The sequence below is a fragment of the Puma concolor genome, chromosome D1, assembly GCF_028749965.1.
Source record: "Puma concolor isolate L17-30 chromosome D1, mPumCon1.1.hap2, whole genome shotgun sequence".
Taxonomy (NCBI): domain Eukaryota; kingdom Metazoa; phylum Chordata; class Mammalia; order Carnivora; family Felidae; genus Puma; species Puma concolor.
Genome location: NC_141676.1, coordinates 54,004,199 through 54,024,275, shown reverse-complemented (window position 1 = coordinate 54,024,275; position 20,077 = coordinate 54,004,199). Strand labels below are relative to the sequence as shown.

The window sequence follows — 20,077 nt, the reverse complement described above, 5'->3', positions numbered from 1 at the left end:
TAGAGCCTGAGACACTTGTGGGAAGCAAAGAGGAGTCATGCCCTTCTTTCCTTCCCCCCTTCTTCCTTTCTACCTTCCTTCCACAAGCCAACTCTGAATAATTAATATGTTCTGTACATTGTTCGACACCCTAGATATACACATAAGAATGCAGAAATTTCCCCTTATCTTAGAGTTCAGTGTATTTTTCTTCAGCCCTTGTTTCCTATCATTCATACATATGCCTCAGAGATCTCAGTGAATCTTCTGACTTTAACCCCCACATATTATGTTGGCTCACAAATCTATACTGAGTCTAGTGGCTAGATACTTGGAAATTAGAACGTATTAATTTCATCTGAATGATATCCACGTAATGCACACTTGATTTAAAGCAACAACAAACATGCATTTTTCCCCCAGCAAATTGCTTAATCTCCATCATTCCCCACCTTGGTGTAGAGTCTCACCATCCTCCCAACTGCTTAATGTAAAAATCTACCTCAGATTCCTCCTTCTCCTCCTTCAAATATGTTGCTGTCACAGAGCCTAATCTTTCCAGCTCAGCAGCTTGTATTATCAGTTCTTTCATATCTCAATATATTGCCTTAATTTAGTTTTATCTGGACCAGTTCAATCATCTGGGAGTTGATCTCCCTGATTTCAGCATTGTGTACCTCCTAGCTGCCACCTACCCAGACACCCAAAAGATCTACCCAAAATACAAATAATTGCACTTTCCACTGCCTATAAGATGATAAAAATCAAACCCCATAGAAGATACTTATTGAATGGAAAGTAAACTAGCAGACACATCACAGGATCAACACCTACTCAGTACCTAATATGCCAGTTAACTTTACGCAAACATACGTAAATTAAGTTTCTCAGAGTTTCTTTGTAAAGTGGATTTCCATCTTTCACTGTCTTTTCTGTGATAAGCTGAATTTCAGGAGCAAAAACTGAGTTTTTGAAGGCCTGTAAAGAGCGAGGGTGGTGGACTGGGCTTGCATGAAGTAGGGTTTCAACATTGCAGGCAAATAAGAGTCAATGAAATAAGAGAGATCAAGAAAACCTTGGTAAGAGAACTTGAACTGATTTGAAAGATAAAAAGACATTTTAAAAACAGCACAACAGTGTGCCACTTGGCTTGGAATTTCAGAGTGGCTAATCTCAGGAAAAACACAAGTCAGAGAAGAAATGCAAGTTGTATTGAATAGGATCAATTATCTACTATTTGATTTACTGATTTATCCTCCTGTTTTAAAAAGCCTTTGATGAAATGAGTTTTGAGCTAATTCCTGTGCTAGATACCATCCTTCCTTTGCATCTTTTCCAGACTTAGAGCTCAGACTTTTCCTTTAAAAAATTGTTTTATTCCTGGGTGGCTCAGATGGTTAAGCGTCTGTTTTCTGCTTAAGTCATGATCTCGCAGTTTATGGGTTTGGGTCCCACATTGGGGTCTGTGCTGATGGTGTAGAGCCTGCTTGCACTTCTCTCTCCCCTCCCTCTCTGTCCCTCCCCCGCTTGCATGTGCACTCTTGCTCTCTCTCAAAATAAATAAATAAACCTAAGAAAATTTTTTTGATTATTGAAGTATAGTTGACATACAGTGTCATATTAGTTTGAGACGTACAGCGTAGTTGACAATTCTATCCATTACTCAGTGCTCACCACAGTAAGCATAGTCACCATCTGTCATCATACCAAGTTATTACATATTATTGACAATATTCGCTATACTGTACTTTCTCATCCCTGTGACATTTATTTTATAATTGGAAGTATGTATACCTCTTAATTCCCTTTATCTATTTTGTCCTACCCCAGGCCTTCTTTAACATCAGGGCTCCCTTGAGCTTTTTCCTTGGCCCTTTGCTCTGTTTCTTCAGGGTGCTTTCCCTGGAAAGAGGTTCTTTCAGTGTGCTCCCTTGAATATCACTTCACATTTCTCTTCTTCTTACTTGTATTCTTCTCTTAGCTCACCTCTTCTTCTTCATGTCCTTCATTAGGATGTGAGAGTAAGAAATCTGGATATGCACCTAGAGTTACTTATCCTTAATCCCCACCTACACATTATCATCAACTCACATGGAGAGACAACCAATTATTTCCCAGATCCATTCTCTTTCATCTAAACTCAACAGCATCTAGTTAAGCATGTTTTCCTCTGTACTAAAGGAACAGAGGAATTTGTTACCTCCAGACATCTTTACCCTGCTCACTGCAGGGTGATCTTTTCTTTTTTTTTTTTTTTTTTTTTTTTTTATTTATTTTTTTTGGGACAGAGAGAGACAGAGCATGAACGGGGGAGGGGCAGAGAGAGGGGGAGACACAGAATCGGAAACAGGCTCCAGGCTCTGAGCCATCAGCCCAGAGCCCGACGCGGGGCTCGAACTCGCGGACCGCGAGATCGTGACCTGAGCTGAAGTCGGACGCTTAACCAACTGCGCCACCCAGGCGCCCCCAGGGTGATCTTTTCTTACATGACACTTACAAATTCAGAACATGTCATTCCCTACCTGCCGCGTACCATCACTCACACACACACACACACACACACACACACACACACACACACACACCTTATTAAAACTCTTTAGTGGCTTGCCAACAATGTTAAGATAATTCAGTGGGGAAAGAATACAGTCCTGGGACAACTGGATATCTACATGCAAAAGAATAAAATTGGACCTCTATCTCACACAATAAAAATTAACTCAAAATAGATTGTAAACCTAAATATAAGAGCTAAATTAGAAAAATTTTTAAATTTTTAATTTTTTTTTATTCTATATTTGAGAGAGACAGAGTGCAAGCAGGGGAGGGGCAGAGAGATGGAAATAGAATACGAAGCAGGCTTCAGGCTCTGAGCTGTCAGCACAGAATCCAACGCAGGGCTCCAACTCACGAGACCTGAGCTGAAGTTGGACGCTTAACCAACTGAGCCACTCAGGCACCCCTAAATTATAAAAGTTTTTAAAAAATATATAGGAATAATTCTTCATGACCTTGGATTAGGTAATGACTTCACAGAAATGACAACAAAAGTATAAGTGACAAAAAAGGAGTTTCATCAAAATTCAAAACTTGTTCTTCTAAAGAATGCAATCAAGAAAATGAAAAGACAATCCTTAGCGTGGGAAATAATACTTACGAATCAGAATTCATAAAGGACTTGAATCTAGAATATATAAAGAACTCTTAATAATAAAATGACAACCCATTTAAAAAAATAGGCCAAGGATCTGAATAGACACTTCTCCAAAGAAGATATGCCAATGATAGTAAAGTGTATGAAAAAATGCTTACCACCATTAATCCTTAGGGAAATGCAAACTAAAATACCAATGAGATACCACTGCACACCCACTAAGATGACTATAACAGACTAAGACGAGTATAAGAAATACTGGCAAGGATATGGAGAAATTAGAATCCTCTTACACTGCTGGTGGGAATGTAAAATGGTGCTGACAAACAATCTGGAAGATTCTCAAAACAGTAAATGCATGATCTGGCAATTCTATTCTTAGGTATATACCCAAGAAAAACAAAAGGCCTAAGTTAAAAAAAAATTATACAAGAAAATTCATAGTCACATTATTCATGAAAGCCAAATAATAGAAACAGTCTAAAATGTCTAAGAACTGGGGCGCCTGGGAGGCTCAGTTGGTTCAGCATCTGACTCTAGATTTCAGCTGAGGTCATGATCTCACTGCTCCTGAGTTTGAGCCTGGGTTGGGCTCTGTGCTGACAGCTCAGAGTCTGAAGCCTGCTTGGATTCTGTCTCCCTCTCTCTCTCTGCCCTTCCCCCACTCACCCTCTGTGTCTCTGTCTCTCTCTCAAAAAATAAATGGACATTTAAGAAAAAAATTAAACACTGATGAATGGATAAACAAAATGTGGAAAATCCATGCCATGGAATACTATTCAGCCCTCAAAGGAATAAGGTACTCATACATGGCACAACATGAATGAACATTTAGAAGTAGTATGCCAAGTGAAAAAAAGCCATGTTGCCCAACCCCCTGTCCTGACTTCGATCTGGACACCCTCCTCCTTGCAGGCTCCCATCCCCCAACCCTCTTTCCCAGACCGAGTCAGGCTCCTCTCCTCAGTTCTCTTGAGGCAAAACGTTTGCCCTTCCTTTTCTTCTTAAGAGTTGCTGTGCCATTGAAACCTTACAGCTACAGCTCTCAGGCTTCGTAAGTTTTGCATGTATGCACAAGGACCTAAATACACGTATCTATCGTCTCTCATAGTGTACATAGGTCACATAGGTTAAAATTGCAGATACAGTTTTTAAGTTAATACCTTTTAATGATGTCTTTGCAAAGCATACCATTATGGTGCGAGGCGGTTATCTTTACCTACACGTATACGTTTGGATTCTTCTATTCAGACAATTTAATTAATAGAGCGTACGGCTGTATTATCAGTGTTACTCAACACTGACGTGAGATCGGAAGACTCCGGTAAAGTGAAGACGATGCACAAGTGCCCTCTCGGGCGCTCAGGTGTTCTCCCAGGCCCCAGACTCGCGGCTCCCAGGTGAGAGGAACAGCGCCCCCTCTGGCAGCTGGGGCCCCGGCCACCACACCCCTGGAGTGCGGGCCCCGCGCCGCGGGACGCGCCGGCCCTATCAGCAACCTCTGGCCCTCGCCTCGCCCCGCCTCTGGGCTCGGAGTCTCTGGGCAGGGGTGGGTGGAGGCTGCCGCTCCTGCGAGTCCTCGGCTCCGATCCAGACCCAGAGTCCAGGTTAGTGAGCAAGTCCGCTTTCTGGCCAGCCACCGCTGTCCCCGCTGGCGCTGGGAGCCCCGCCCGCCCTGCAGGCTGGGGTGCGGGGGGGACTTCGCGGGTGGACCAGAGCGACGGAGACCTCTGCGGTTTCGAGTTGACTCGAGTTTGGCAAGGGAGCGCGGAAGGCCCGGCGACCCCTGCCTGGCTTGGGAGCCGGGAGTAGTCTGTGTAAAGGGTGGTATTAGGGGGCGGTAGGATGCGGGGGAAGGGGGGTGCAGCCCTGGAAGTTTTGGGTTCGGGAATGGGCGCAAACCTTGGGACGGCGTGGATTCTGAGGTCAGCACCCCCTCCCCCGTCTCGGCCGCTCTGCCCCAGGAAGTGACACCGCTCATCCTCCACCCGGGAGGCCTTGACCTCTCGCCAGGGGTTTGGCGGGGTGAGCCTTCCGCCCTCGCCAGACCTGCGGGTCCGTTCGGAGGCGGGGCTGGCCCTGGAGCCCTGACTGTCGAGGAACCGAGCAGGCCCCGCACCCTCTGGCCCTCACAATCTACTTAAAACTACTTGGAGAGTCTTGACCACCCGGGGCTGCTCACAGCCAGTTCCTCTCCGGCTTCTCATTCTCTCGACGTGCCGGCCACCGGGAGATGTCTGCCTTTCTGTGACGCGCCACTTACTGTCACTTCTGGCCGAGGTGACGGGTCAGTATAAGACATGAAGTCCCTTCCTTTTCCGAGCTCATGATACAGATGACTTGATCGTTTTTTCTTTTCATCCTCACCCCAACTCAGTGAATTCAAATTAGTGACAACGTTGATTAGTTAATCGAGGCAGAAATGTGTGCTTGAGAACCCCCTGTGTCCAAATTCTGCCTCCGACCCTGACCTTTTTGAGTTTAGGTTTCATCCATCTATAAAATGGACAGAGAAATATTTGTACCCTACAGTTTGGGTGAGTATTGAGGGTTTAAACACATAGGCGACTACAAATAGTAAATTATCAAGTCATTATTCTTGACAAACTCAATGCTGAGATTTTAAAATCCACAATTAAAACGATTTTTGCAAGAATAAATAGAGTGGGGAACACAATATGTTAAAATGCACAATAATAAAGAAGAATATGGCTAACATCTAAAGTTAAAAATTTAAGAGTTTTTAAAAGTTGGGATTTCAAGTGGGATTCACAAATGCAAGGGGAAAATAAGGATTTTATGAACTATTCTTTAGAAAAAACCCTCAGTTAATGGATTATCTAAAACTCAGGGAGAAGAAGAAAACCTGTGCAGGACAGTATTTTAAGAATTTGCAAAGTTATTACAAGTTTCTGAAACGCATGGGATAGAGATTCTTTCGATGTAAATTTAAAAAAAAAAGTGAAGCAGATAATATTCCAATTCAAATATTTATCAAGTGCCACCTGTTAGATAATCCATTCCAGATAATAGGTTAAAGTAGAATAACCCTACACAAAGGTTAAAAAAAAATACCGTTATTCCCTAAGCATGAGAAACTAAGCTCACTTATGAAAGCAGTTTCCACCCGATTGGATTTTTGCTGCATTTTCAGTAGACCTACCAGCTGGAGTGGGGGGTTGGGCAGTCCTGGCCATCTTATTTCTAATTTATTGTGAGCCCCTAGTCTGCGCTAACCTTTAGTATTCCCTGCCCAGTCACTGGCTTTTTTTTCTGCAGCCATTTTGATACTGAATTGTGAGCTTCCATTCTTTCCGATGTTTCAGATCTAAATATCAGCCATTCTCTGAATCTTCCTCTCCCCACCCTTTTCTAGCTACTTTGCCCCCTGTGTTGCATCTGCCTGTGGAGGAAGCGCCCGTATCTAAAACAGTGCTTCTGAAGCCTGCCTGTCTGTGTATAGGCATCACCTGGGGATCTTTATTGAATTGCAGAAACTGAATTGGCCAGGGTGAGGCTGAGATTCTGCATAAAGAGTTCCATTGGATGCCAATGCTGATAGTTAGCCGACCACCTGACCTTCTTTTTCAGGCATCTGCTTCTGATTTAATAGTTCCGCCTGGTCATGAATTTGGCCTCTTTCATTTGCAAATTTGACCCACTGAACTCAGGCACCTCAGGCTCTGGGATCTGCACTCACACGGCCGGGCTGTCATCTCAGCCCGGCCACACTGCTCTTGAGACCGGCCTCCAAGGGAGGCTGAATTGACCTGTTATGTCCTCTCTGGGCTGCGCTCCGCTGCTGCGGGTGGTCAAAGGCCTGCAGGGATGTGGGCAAGGGTTACTCAAACATGCTAGCTCTGTGCTCCCCTCCTTCACAATTTCTTCTTTTCTGCAGCCTCAACTTTGTACACGTTGAGAAGCGACATCAACTCTTACATCATCTTTTCTGCTCAAAAATCTTTGTCTTGAATATCTATAGTACTGCATTAGGTGAACAAGAACTATAGAAATATGGGACCACATGTATAATTTTAAATTTTCTTGTGGCCTCATTAAAAAGAAACAGGTGAAGCGGATTTTTTAATATATTTTATTTAACTCAGTGTGTCAATTTTTAGGATGAGTAATCAATATAAAAAGTTAATGTTGCATTTTAGATTATTTTTTCTAACAAAATCTTTGAAATCTGGTGTGTATTTTATATTTAAAAGATCTCATTTTTGACTAGCCACACTTCAAGCGGCTACCATATTTGACAGCTCAGTTCTAATTCATGCTAGAAGATAGAAAGCCACGCCTTCAATTTTTCTCAATACATTTCTTCTTTCTGTTTTTGTCAACTCTAATGAGTTCTAATTTACATCTATCAAGTTAACTTTAAGCACACAATTCTATGAGCTTTGATATGTAGACAATTGGTAATCACCAACATAATCCTATATAAAGGGCATTTCCATCACCCCCAAAAGTTTTTGTGTCCTGTTGCAAGTAATCCCCTTCTTACACCCCTGGACATTGGCATCCACTAGTCAGTTTTTAACTCGTATACTGTAGTTTTGTTTTTTCTAAGATTTCATATAAATGGAATCATATAGAAACTTACCTTTGGTATTTGGCTTCTTTCCCTTTATATAATGCTTTTGAAGTATATCTTGTGGTTAAGTATCCATTCCATTTTATTGTTTGGTAATATGCCATTGTATGGATATACCAAAATGTGTTCATTTACCAGTTAATGGTTTTATGTATTATTTCCAGGACTTGGCTATTATTGCATTACATTGCTTTCAGGAGGCAGAAATGCCCCATGGCCTATCCTGTACATGAAGGTCACATTTGGGAGCCCAGGGCTAGTGTGCTTTCAGCGAGGCAGTGCATTTGTGAGCTGGCTCTTTCATGTCCCAGACAAGGCTCCAGCTAGGCAAGCAGACTAATGGCTTCCAAGAAAAGTGATTAAATGCCAGAACACACACACTCACTCTATACATACATACATACATACATGCACAAGAAAGATGTCTTTAAAAAATTCTCTTTGTGATTTAAGACAATAGTAATATAATTTAACAACTGAAAACTTCTAATAATGAGAATAAAATAGTGTTTTTCAATGAGAAGGACATCTGTCTTAATTCAGCACAGACAAGAAATAAAATTAGAGTAAATTCTAGCATTTCTAGTTGTCTAGTTAGAGAAGCTTCTAGCTTTTTTAACTGACCCTTACCCCAGGCACACAGAGGCAACTGGCTCAGGCTGAGCTTTCTCATGTTGTCCTTAAATGCCATCTCATTAAATCTTGTTATGAATGGAAATAGTGGATTTTCATCGTAGGTCCAAAAGAAGTAAGAAGATACGAAAAGTGGTAAGAAAGTGCCTCATGAATTCTTGTAACAGATACTTATTTAGGGCTATCTATCTACCAGACTTTGCTCTGTCCCCAGTAAAAATATCCAGAGGCCCTTTTCCTTGTGGTGAGAGGTAAGAGCACCAGAAGATCAGAGAGCAGTGCCAGCTTAGGTGTAACCATAACTAGTTTTTGCATTGGCTCAGACAATTATCACAACTGTACTCCTAAGGGAGGAATGATTTCAGCAGTGCACAAAAGATGAAGCCACATCTCAGATCAGGAATTATTCCAGTGTTCTAAAACTAGACACTGATAAATTCAGGATTTAGACCTGGGTCCATGTTACTCTAGTACCAATGCCTTCTTTTCTGCCCTATACTGCCAGGGAAAAGGAGGCAGCCTGAGTCTGCAAGATGTAATGCCAGGAATGAAGCAGAGTTGGACTGGGGAAGGAGCCTGTAGATAATTTAGAAAGAGCTGTTGGATGCTTTTTTTTTTTTAATTTATTTTTTAACGTTTGTTGATTTTTGAGACAGAGACAGAGCATGAGTGGGGGAGGGGCAGAGAGGGAGGGAGACACAGAATCGGAAACAGGTTCCAGGCTCTGAGCTGTCAGCCCAGAGCCCAGTGCAGAGCTCAAACCCTTGCACCGTGAGATCATGACCTGAGCTGAAGTCAGACGCTTAACCGACTGAGCCACCCAGGTGCCCCTGTTGGATGCTTTTAAATGCTAGGAAGAACTGGGATTCCATCCTGAAGCAGTGTGGCCAAAAAGTGAGACCAGCGCTGGTCAGGATATGGACAGAAGCAAGCTGAGCCACTTCATGACCGGAGTGCCCTTGCAGGTGATGTGGGTAGCATGAAGAAAACATTCTCTCCCTTTAAGGACCAGACGGGTCTCTGATTAACAACCTGAGATTTGAAACTGCATAAAACTGGATTGTTATCTTTACTTTGTCACTTACTCACTCTGAGACTTTTGGTAGTTAAACACCTTTTTAAGAAATTCACTTTTCACATTCAGAAAATAGATGTTATTAAACTTCCCTGATAGAATTATTGTGGGGATTGCTTATATAATATCTGTAAAGAGTTCAGCCATTGCCTAGCACATAGAAGTGATCAGAAAATTGTATTGATGATTATTTCCTTCATACACATTTCATATACACTTGTCTGCATTAATCACGGTTATCTATCTTTGTGTCTTCGAGAGTAGATTTGTTTCCTGCTGGGAGTCTAAATAGTATATGCCCTTGGGGAGTATTTGTTTCATTCATCATTATCTCCCCACAGCAGCTATAGAACCATGCTTGACTCTCCAGTACTCTCCCATCACATGCCTTTTATACAAGCTGAGAGGCGGGGAGAACTCTGCACTGGAGGTCATGGGTAAGCCCCCTCTTCTTCTTTCTTCCTCTCATGCACTTTGTTTATTAAAATATAATTCTCATATCATGAATTTCACCCTTTTAAGGTATATTTTTTGGTATAGTCACAAATGTATTCAATAAGCACCACTAATTCCAGAATTTTCATCACCTCATAAAGAAACCCTAAACCTCTGAGCAGTAACTCCCCATTCTTTCTCCCTCAGCAACTAATCTATTTTCCCTGCCTAAGATTCACCTACTCTGGACCTTTTGTGTAAATGGGATTCTATAATATGTGATCTTTTGTGTGTGGCTTTGTTCACCTGGCCTGATGTTGTCAAGGGCATTCACGCTGCAGCATGTATCAGGACTTCATTCCCGCCTTCCTCCCACTTTTACACATTTCTATCCCATTAGTGATTCAGTACTTGCCTGAAATGTTGTAAGACCTCTTTGTCCCTTCATACATCTTCCTTAGGTCTTTCTCTGGGGACTAGTCCTACACTAGAAGGGCACGTGGTCTCAACAGCCCCACCTTTCCCCTCTCCTCTCTCAACACATGCATCCCTTGAGGCTCCTGTCAAAATTTGTCACAGGCCCTGGTGAAATTTCTTCATCAAGCAGGACCTTTCTCATTTCCACATCCCTAAAGCCCCGGGTCTGTGTCTGATTTTTACCACCGTCACCACTGAACATCTGTTTAAAGTTCTGACTTTGAGGACAGAGCCTTGAACTAGGATTATGGACATGTTAAGTTCTGCCAACTCTATGACTTAGAAGCTGTTTGATTTTATTATGTCACCTAATGTCTGTCTCTATTGTTTTATCAAAGAGCCAAAAATACTTATTTATTCAGGGTTTTTTCTATGAGGGTTAAAGAAATCAGGGGAATGTGATTTCTAAACCACAACTAGGTATAAAAGTTTTATAAAAATATTACCTCATGTTATTGTGGTCATTGCTGGTGTTTTTGTTTTTTTCTGGGAAGGTGACCATGAGGGATGAAAGGGCTCTGTATGGAACAGAGCTGTAAGAAGGTGGAAGTGTCTTCGCAATAAATGAATCTCACAAGAAAGCTCATGAAAAAAGGAGGTTCTGGATTTTTATTCATCAAAAGTTGAGGACCTTACACTTGAAACCAATATATCACTGTATGTTAACTATACTGGAATTAAAATGTAAAAATAAAGTTGAGGATCTATGTGTAGGCACTGCTATTTCTGAGCTACAGTAATGAACAAAAACAGTCTCCGATCTCTAGCACTTATATTCTAGTGGGAGGATTCAGGCAATTAAAGATGTACATTTAAGTGGTGATAAAAAGAACAATGAAGCAGGTTAGTATATGAAGAGTGATTTTTATAAGAGTGGCCATGCTTCAGTTAGGTTAGACGAGCCAACTTTTCTGATAAGAGAGCATGAAAGCAGAGTGTGGAATGAAGTCCCTGTGTCAGGCAGATATCAGGGTGAACGGTCTTTCTTGAAGCAGTAACAGCAAGTGCACACATCCTGAGGCAGCCGCGTGTTTTGGTGCTTTTAACCAACTGAGCCACTCAGGAGCCCCTGTTTGGTGCTTTTAGTACCGAGGGTGTGTTTTGGTGGATGAGAACAAACAGATGGTGGCTCACACAAGGCCACTTCTCATGGGCCACAGTTGGTCCCTCCATCCAGTAGGAGTAAAGAGAAATTATAATTCTTGCTCTACTGAGAGCACAAATTGACGTCTAGTATGAGTTGGGGTAAATAACATGTCTGAAGCCGGGATAAGAAGCCCTTGTTGCCCCAGGTATCTGATCTCTTTGTTCAAAATACCCAACATCCTTTTAATCACCTTTCTTTCTTTCTTTCTTTCTTTCTTTCTTTCTTTCTTTCTTTCTTTCTTTCTTTTTCTCTTCTTTCTTTCTTTTTCTCTTCTTTCTTTCTTTTTCTCTTCTTTCTTTCTTTCTTTCTTTCTTTCTTTCTTTCTTTCTTTCTTTCTTTCTTTCTTTTTTTGTAAGTTTATTTCTACTTGAGAGCGAGACAGAGCATGAGTGGGTAAGGAGCAGAGAGAGAGGGAGATACGGAATCCGAAGCAGACTCCAGGCTCCGAGCTGTCAGCACAAAGCCCAACTTGGGGCTCGAATTCATGAACTGTGAGATCGTGACCTGAGCCCAAGTTGGACACTTGACTGACTGGGCCACCCAGTATTCACCCTCATTTCTTACTCTGACCCTTTTTTGTTTGCCCATCTACTCAGGATCTGTGAGCAGGAGGTGTCTTAGAAATCCCAGCTAGGCGGGCAGGAGCCAGGAGAATAGCTACAATGACCTCAGCAGTCCTGGTGGACATACAAGAGGAGGTGACCTGCCCCATCTGCCTGGAGCTCCTGACAGAACCCCTGAGCATAGACTGTGGCCACAGCTTCTGTCAGGCCTGCATCACGGGGAACAGCACAGAATGGGTGATAGGCCAAGAAGGGGAAAGCAGCTGTCCTGTGTGCCAGACCGGCTACCGGCCCGGGGACCTGCGGCCGAATCGGCACCTGGCCAACATCGCAGAGAGACTCAGAGAGGTGGTGTTGGGCCCCGGGATGCAGCTGAAGGCGAGTCTGTGTGCACACCATGGAGAGAAACTCCAGCTCTTCTGCAAGGAAGATGGGAAGCTCATCTGCTGGCTTTGTGAGCGGTCTCAGGAGCACCGTGGTCACCACACAGTCCTCATGGAGGAGGTTGCCCATGAGTACCAGGTGGGAGCCCACATGGCAGAAGGCAGGAGGAGCAGGGGGCCTTGGCAGGAGATTGTAACTTTTCTTCATGCTGCAACATAATTTCTTTGTAGTTTTCCTGTTTACCTAGAGGATGAACCTAGAAAAGGCCCTCACTGCCCAAGGGTAACTTTATCTCTTTCTTGCTCAAGACCTGCTCTGCATGAACAGAGGATGATGTGGGGGGAGGGGAGGAGGGCGCAGCTAGGGGCCCTGGTAGATCAAGTGTGAGGAATATGGCGGCAATGAGAGGAAAGTCCTTCGTGGGCAGGTTTTTTCCCTGGGAGGAGAGACAATCAGCCTGCATCCACTCTACATAAAAGATCCTTAGGCCTTCTCAGTTCTTCAGCCCCAGCAGGATAGGCTTCTGAGGTCAGCATAATCTCTTCCCCATTTACTCTGTTCTGGGCATGGAGACAAGCTAGTGCTTGACCCTGCTTGACCTGATGTTTCTTTAAGGAGAAGTTCCAGGAGTCTCTGAGGAAGCTGAAGCAAGAGCAGCAGGAAGCCGAGAGACTAAAAGCTGTTATCATAAGGAAGAGGACATCCTGGAAGGTAAGAGAGATTTCTTCCTGAAGGTGTCCTGGGACAGGAATCAGGGCAGGGCATGGGAACCGAGGGCAAAGGAGCCCTGGTCCTGTCTGTTCCCTCATTTGACTGGAAGAGCTTCCCTTTGCCCCATCCTCACTGCGACCCTTACAAACAAAGGTATTGTTCTTGCTGTGGAGTTGGGGAAGGAGGAGTCAGAGAATGAATACATCAAAAAGGAATTCAGGTTTTTGAAGATAGTTACATAGGAGAGGAAAGGCCATTGGTGGCCCCCAATTCCTGATTCCAGACCTTGTTCTATGGTTTCAAGCTCTGAAAGCTGCTGGAAAGACAGGTCTCACACAGGCCGATCATTCCCACCTTGGTACTCCGAATTGGAAGGAGAGGCCAATGCAGATGCATGGGAGGCCATGGAGGCAGCTTGGAATCTAGACCTCACCCAGGAGCCATAGTCTATATCTAGGAGGGCTAGATAAGGTAGCCTGGGGCTCATGGTCTGGGAAGAGCTGAAAAGAGAACAGAAGGGAAGAACAGGTTCTGCAGGACTTCCTCCCCCATTTACCCTCTCCTGGTGAGACCTGGCCCCAAGAGCCTGACCCCGCCCCCACCATCCCCGCTCCAGAGAGGAGACCCTCAGCTCAACAGACTAGCAGCCTCTTCCTCTTGCATGTTCCTAAAGAATCAGATGGAACCTGAGAGACACAGGATCCAGACACAGTTTAATAAGTTGAGAAGCATCCTGGACAAAGAAGAGCAGCGACAGTTGAAAAAGCTGGAGGAGGAAGAGAGGAAGGGGCTGAGTATTTTAGAAGAGGCTGAGGATGAGCTGGACCAGCAGAGCCAGTCACTGAGGGAGCTCATCTCAGACCTGGAGCTTCGGTGTCAGGGGTCGGCAATGGAGCTGCTGCAGGTGAGACTTGTGAAGGAGCCCCTGGTCTGACGGTCCAGGCAAAGGGAGACTAACTCTCCTTCCCTTCTTACACGGGACTGATGACCTGGTGGGGGCAAGAAAACAATTCGTTTGGCCCACTTGGGCCTTTTACCTGTTAAACTGTGTAGAGGTCATGGATAAAGAATGGAATAATTAAAGTACAAATGCTAGGGGAATGTCTCATTTTTACTTATTATGTATAAACTGAGGTCCAAAACTTTATTTGATACAGTGGAGAAGCTCTGTTATATCCATTGATGTTCTACAGCAGCACTTCTGAATCTCGGCACTATTGATATTTTGAGCTGGGAATTCTTTGCTGGGAGGGGCTGCTCTGTGCATTGTAACATGTTTAGCAGGATCCCTGGCCTCCACCCACTAGATGCCAGTAGCTCCACCCCCCACCCCCCACCCCTGTCCGCTCTGACAACCAGAAATCCTCCAGATATTGCCAAATACCCTTGTGGGGCACATAATGCCTCTTCTCCTGTTGAGAAGAGGTAGGCATTCAGCACCTGTTGTCTCTGATGCTGACTTGGGATTTGTCAGGTACTTTTCACCCAGCTTAGTCCCCGGCAAACGCCTACAAAGCTCAAGTACTTAGAGGTTCTGTATGTAATCACCAACCCTTCTTTGGTTTACTGTCTTCTTAGGGCAGAATCATTTAACGTGTTGTGATAGAAGTTCGAACAGGTCTTTTTAAGGCACAGAGAAGACTGGACTCTGGGGTGTGTGTGCGTGAGCGTATGTGTGTATTGGGAGGGTGCCAGGTGTCAAATCTGGAGAGGTTTCGTGCAGGAGCTTGAATTGAAGTTGAAATCTGAGCAGGTATTTTCTGCATAGAGTGAATAGGGTGACTATGAAGTGGAGACAGGATGTACTTTGTAACCTTCTGGAACCTTCAGGCTGTTCCTTACTTTCTGTTTGCCTACTTGCTTTCCTCTTCTCCCTTTGGTGGTAGAATAATCATTGCCTGTTCTTGCGCCCTACTATTGGGGTCATTACTAGAATGTCACTATGACATTCTTCCACACTCCTGATTTCCCATCTTCATTTTATTCTTCTTGCCCTTTTGCTTCGTCTTTGACATTGGGTTACCCTGATGCTTCTCCCTGCTCCCTTTCTTGCCTCTCCACAGACCCCTCAAGATGTAAAAATTGCTCTGTACATGCAAAGGGATCATCAGTGTATGTCGCTCTCCCAGGCACCCGTGTATACTGTCACACGCATTAGCATGACTTGCCCAGGGGGCGTCTTAACTTGAGTGCTGTCTCACAGTCAGTTTTTCTAGAGCTTGTCCAGCACAAACACATTCCTCTTCTCTTTTCTGTATCTATGGGGCATTGCTGCGCAGTAAGATTTGATAGCTGCTGCAAGCCCACAGCTTTCAAGTTTCAAAATATGACCCCTGAGAATAACACTAACAAAAGAAAAAGAGCCATGAAGTGGCACCCTGATTTGGCCATTTGGGTTCCTCAGTACAGCCATGCCTTAAGGCCCACACAACCTTGGATATTTGGTGTAAGTTGACACGTATCCACCACCTCCACTGCTTCCCACATGCAGGCCAGTTTAAAGATAGCCCCGACACAGAGAAAATAGATGAAACCGTTGGCCTTTTTTTCAGTAATTGTGGTAACGAGGCAGAAGTTAGGGAGACCAAGTGGGAGGCTATGAGGCATTTCTGCTCAAGTGAGGGAGGAGGTGGCAGTGATGACAGTGAAGACCAGGTGGCTAAAAGAAGTTGCGAGCATGAAATGGACTGGCTTGGCCTAAGATGGGATGTCAGGGTGAATGTAAGGTAGTTTTTAGGATGATACTTTGTCTAAATGTGGTGACTAAATGGATGCTGGTAACACTGAGGAAGATGGAAGATACGAGACCTCATGGTTGCAGAAAAAGTAAGTTTTCCTTTAAACATTTTGAGTTTGTGGTGTCGGTGGCTCATTTGCTGGTGCAGATGAGAGTGATCTGAGCAGAAGTTCCAATTTGGGAATCATCAACACACGTGTGTGTCAAAATCAAGAAAACTGGAAGAAGTCAGCAAGGATAGCTTAGAGGGCTGGAAGAGGCAAAGTTTGAAAAATAACCATAGTTAAGACTCTTGTATCCTTAGCAACTAGAATGTAAGCATCTCAAGGACAGAAATTATGACTTAATCATGTGAGATTCTCTAGTGCTAATAGGTGATGTGCATATATAACATTACACACATGCGCGCGCACACACACACACACACACACACACACACACACTATTGTCAAAATAAAGGTGCTATTGATGAGTTGAATCATCTACCAACATTCCTACATAGAGGCTCAGGGACAGTCTACTTTGAGTTCTTATCTCCACTTTGTGGCTGCCATATTGGGTCCATCTTTATTTCCATGATATCATGGGGTTGTGGGGAATGGATAAGGAATATGGATGAGGCTGTGTTAGAGGATAAGACCTATAACTCCTTGCCTTAACAATTTCTCTTTCCTTCCTAGGATGTGAGTGATGTCATGAAAAGGTATGTGTAGGAGAATACAGGGTGGTTCCCTTGGATTGACAAAGGTTCCGATACCCATAGAATTATCTTGTGGTCAGTGGAAAAGGAAAGAAGAAAAATCACAAGACGGGAAATTTAGGACTATGATGTCCTGAGTTGCTCATCATGAGGATTTTTGGGTTCCCTGAACTAAAGGGAATGACCTGGTTTCTATGGTAGGAGAATTTGAGTGATGGGGTGGGGATGGATGTCACAAATTGGGGACAGTGGTTCTTAAGAATAAAAGGTTACAGTATCATTTACTCTTCTAGTATCCTATGATGGAACATTTTTGCCACAAAACTCTACCTGCTTCCAGCCCTGATTCCAGTAGTTTATAGCTACCTCAATCTACACAGGGATTTTCTTTGTCCATGTCTTTTATCAGAGGGAAATTTCCCATCTGTGTTTCCCAAGGTCCAAGAATCAGTTCTTGGGGCATCTGCCTTCAATTTCCCTTTCTCCCTTAGCTTTAGAACAGTCCTGCCTTGCTACCTATTTCTCCTCAGACTTCCATTTTTCTCAATTCCAATAAAAACATAGATGTGAAATCTTGAGAAGAGTTGTTTTAGGCCTCGAACAAAAGCTGTTTTCTTCTCTATCACATACTCTAGAATTTCATCCATCAAGATGACGGCTAAGGTTATCCACACACCTGGTACCTTTACGCTCCTCACAGACACATGAAATATGGAGACTGTTGTCCTTTCTGAAGTCTTCACTCTCAGTTTGGAGAAGATGTCTCCTTTCTCCAACTGGCGTAATATTCCTAGAGACAGGCCTCTTTTTGAAGGCCTTTCTCCCTAGGCCTCTGGGAGACCCTAAGGCCTAAACTCAGTCTTCAGAAGAAGCCCTTTACTCAATACTCTCAGAGCCCTGGCAGCAGGTTCCTGGCAGTCTCCCTTCAACACAGCCACTTGTAGTAGACCCTCTAAGGTGGCACTTGTAAGCATTTTGTATCTTGTTTAGAGGAAGCAAAGGATTTCCCAGTCACTATTTTATTTAATGTTATATAATCTTAAGATGTAGAGAGAGAAGGGAAAATGATTGTATTTTACAAAAACAACAAAACCAACCAAAATGAGGCTTTGAAGGGTTAGATCTTATCATAGTTTACACAGATGCTGAGAAGCTAGTTTCTAGTCCAAGTCTTTGGTTCCAGTGCTAGGGCTCTTTGCTGAATTATGCTAATTTTCTTCAAGAAAGAATGTTTAAGTTCTCCCAGGGACCTGGGAGATGAGGGAGATGGGTGTTGGAAGAACCCAAGGGCAGCAGTGTAGGAGATTCATAAGGTCTCTTCTCTCTAGAAGTGAGTTCTGGACCCTAAAGAAGCCAGAAGCTCTGCCCACCAAGCTGAAGAGTATGTTTCGAGTCCCAGATCTGAAAAGGATGCTGCGAGTGTTTAGAGGTGAGGAGATTCAAGGGACAGCTTTTGGATGTGGAATTATTGTAGCCCAAGCAATAAATAGAATAGAGTGAAGAGTTGATATTTGGGGAGAGTGGTGCAGAGAGAGGTCAGAGAGGGAGGGACATAGCATGCTGCAAAACATACAGTTCATATTTAAGGAGGAATGAGATGGCCAACTTGCATCCTTACAGAAGTCCCTGCCTCCCCCCTCAATCCATGATGGGGAGACAGCAGACCTGAGACTGTCAGTTCTGTGCAACATGATTGACTGTGGTTATCATTACAGAACTGACGGATGTCCAGAGCTACTGGGGTAAGTAGCCAGCATGGCATCTTTGAGCAACATGTCCTTATTCTCTTTCACATGCTCCCCCCCTACTCTGACATACCCACATACTCTAAGGCACGAAGTGTTAATACCATCCCTCCATACCCCCATGTAGTTCCAATTCCTCCACTTCTGTGTTTCCTCTTTTCAGTGTCTTAAGACCCGCGTACCTATCCTCCCCTGCTGATGTTGTATCTTTTCCCACAGTGGACGTGACTCTGAATCCACACACGGCTAACTTAAATCTTGTCATGTCTAAAAACCGGAGACAAGTGAGATTTGTGGGTGCCACGCTGCCTGGGTCTTACCTGGAAGAGCATTATGACTGTGGTATCCTGGGCTCCCAACATTTCTCCTCTGGGAAACACTACTGGGAGGTAGATGTGGCCAAGAAGACTGACTGGATCCTGGGGGTGTGCAGTAATTCAGCGGAACCCACGTACTGTTTCAACCAGTTTACGAATAATCGAAATGTTTACTCCAGATATCAACCTCAAAGTGGATACTGGGTGATTGGGCTACATCATAAACATGAATATAGAGCCTATGAGGAATCTTCCACTTCCCTGCTCCTCTCTATGATGGTGCCCCCTCGCCGGGTTGGGATTTTCTTAGACTATGAGGCTGGCACTGTCTCCTTTTATAATGTCACAAACCATGGCTTTCCCATCTACACCTTCTCTAAATATTACTTTCCTAGCACCCTTTCTCCATATTTTAATCCCTGCAACTGTGTGGTCCCGATGACCCTGCGTCGCCCAAGCTCTTGAACATTCTGCCATCTCCACTCACACCTGAGCAGTACCCTCTAGTCTGAGGTCCATCTGTACCTCAGTCTCTCTTTTCTGAACTTCTGTATTCCTGCACTCTCATGCCTTTCACTTTGAACATGTACTCAATTCTAGAATATACCCAGAGGTGATAGTGAACATCCCTGACTAGTTAATTACAGACCTTTGGATGAATGGAGGGTAGCTTTCAACATGTTACCATTAAGCATGGTATTTGATGGAGTTCTTTTTGTTGTTGTTGATTCATGGGATCAAATTTTTAGGAAGTTCTGTTCTATTTTCTATATTTTTTTAATATTGAATGGAAAATTGAATTTCAGCAGATACTGTCTATAATATGGAGATTTCTTGTGTCATTTTTATTCTGTTATTGGAGTACATTGATTTGTTTCCATTTTTAAATGCAACACAAAGTCCTGAAATAAATCACTATTATTCTTCACATGTGATACTGGATTTATTTTTGCTAATACATTGTTTAGGTTTCATTCCCATCTCTGTTTATGAAAGAAATTGACCTGTGATGTTACATTCGTATAACATCATTGTCAGGTTTTATAAAATGCAACAAATGAACAAGTATTGTATTTTTGTGTAAGTATATATAGGATTGAGTGCTAAAAACCATTAGAATGTTAATTCTGATGGCTTTAAATTCAAAGAAAGAAATTTTAATTTCAGTTTTTACTACAACCTTCATGGATTTAAAATTGTTAGCGTAGTGTTTGAAAATTTAAAACAAATCTCCCAAATTCATTGAATTGAATAGAAAATTGAATAGAAATAGAATAGAAAAAGGAGAGAAGAAAGTGATAAATCCAAAACAGGTTTTTCTCCCAGAATGGGAGGAAACATACAAAGAAAATAATATAAAGAATTTTAAGGAAGAGAATGATTTTTTCCAGCTTTACCCCCTTTCTTTATGCTCAAATGTGAA

General features: G+C 43.3%; 1 protein-coding gene across 2 annotated transcripts; it reads left to right on the top strand.

Annotated features, from left to right (window-relative positions):
- Positions 1-4,596: 4,596 nt before the first annotated feature.
- TRIM6 (tripartite motif containing 6) lies at positions 4,597-19,586 on the top strand. 2 transcript variants are annotated; one of them, XM_086678147.1, is made up of 8 exons: positions 4,597-4,740; positions 12,094-12,582; positions 13,060-13,155; positions 13,829-14,059; positions 16,573-16,595; positions 17,924-18,021; positions 18,308-18,334; positions 18,557-19,586. In XM_086678147.1, exons 2-8 carry the CDS (start codon positions 12,160-12,162, stop codon positions 19,117-19,119), a joined length of 1,461 nt encoding a protein of 486 aa, XP_086534273.1. In that variant the 5' UTR covers positions 4,597-4,740; positions 12,094-12,159; the 3' UTR covers positions 19,120-19,586. The 2 variants fall into 2 exon arrangements, with proteins under 2 accessions (XP_086534273.1, XP_025784464.1); XM_025928679.2 differs by having other exon boundaries at positions 17,921-18,021.
- The last annotated feature ends 491 nt before the right edge of the window (positions 19,587-20,077 follow it).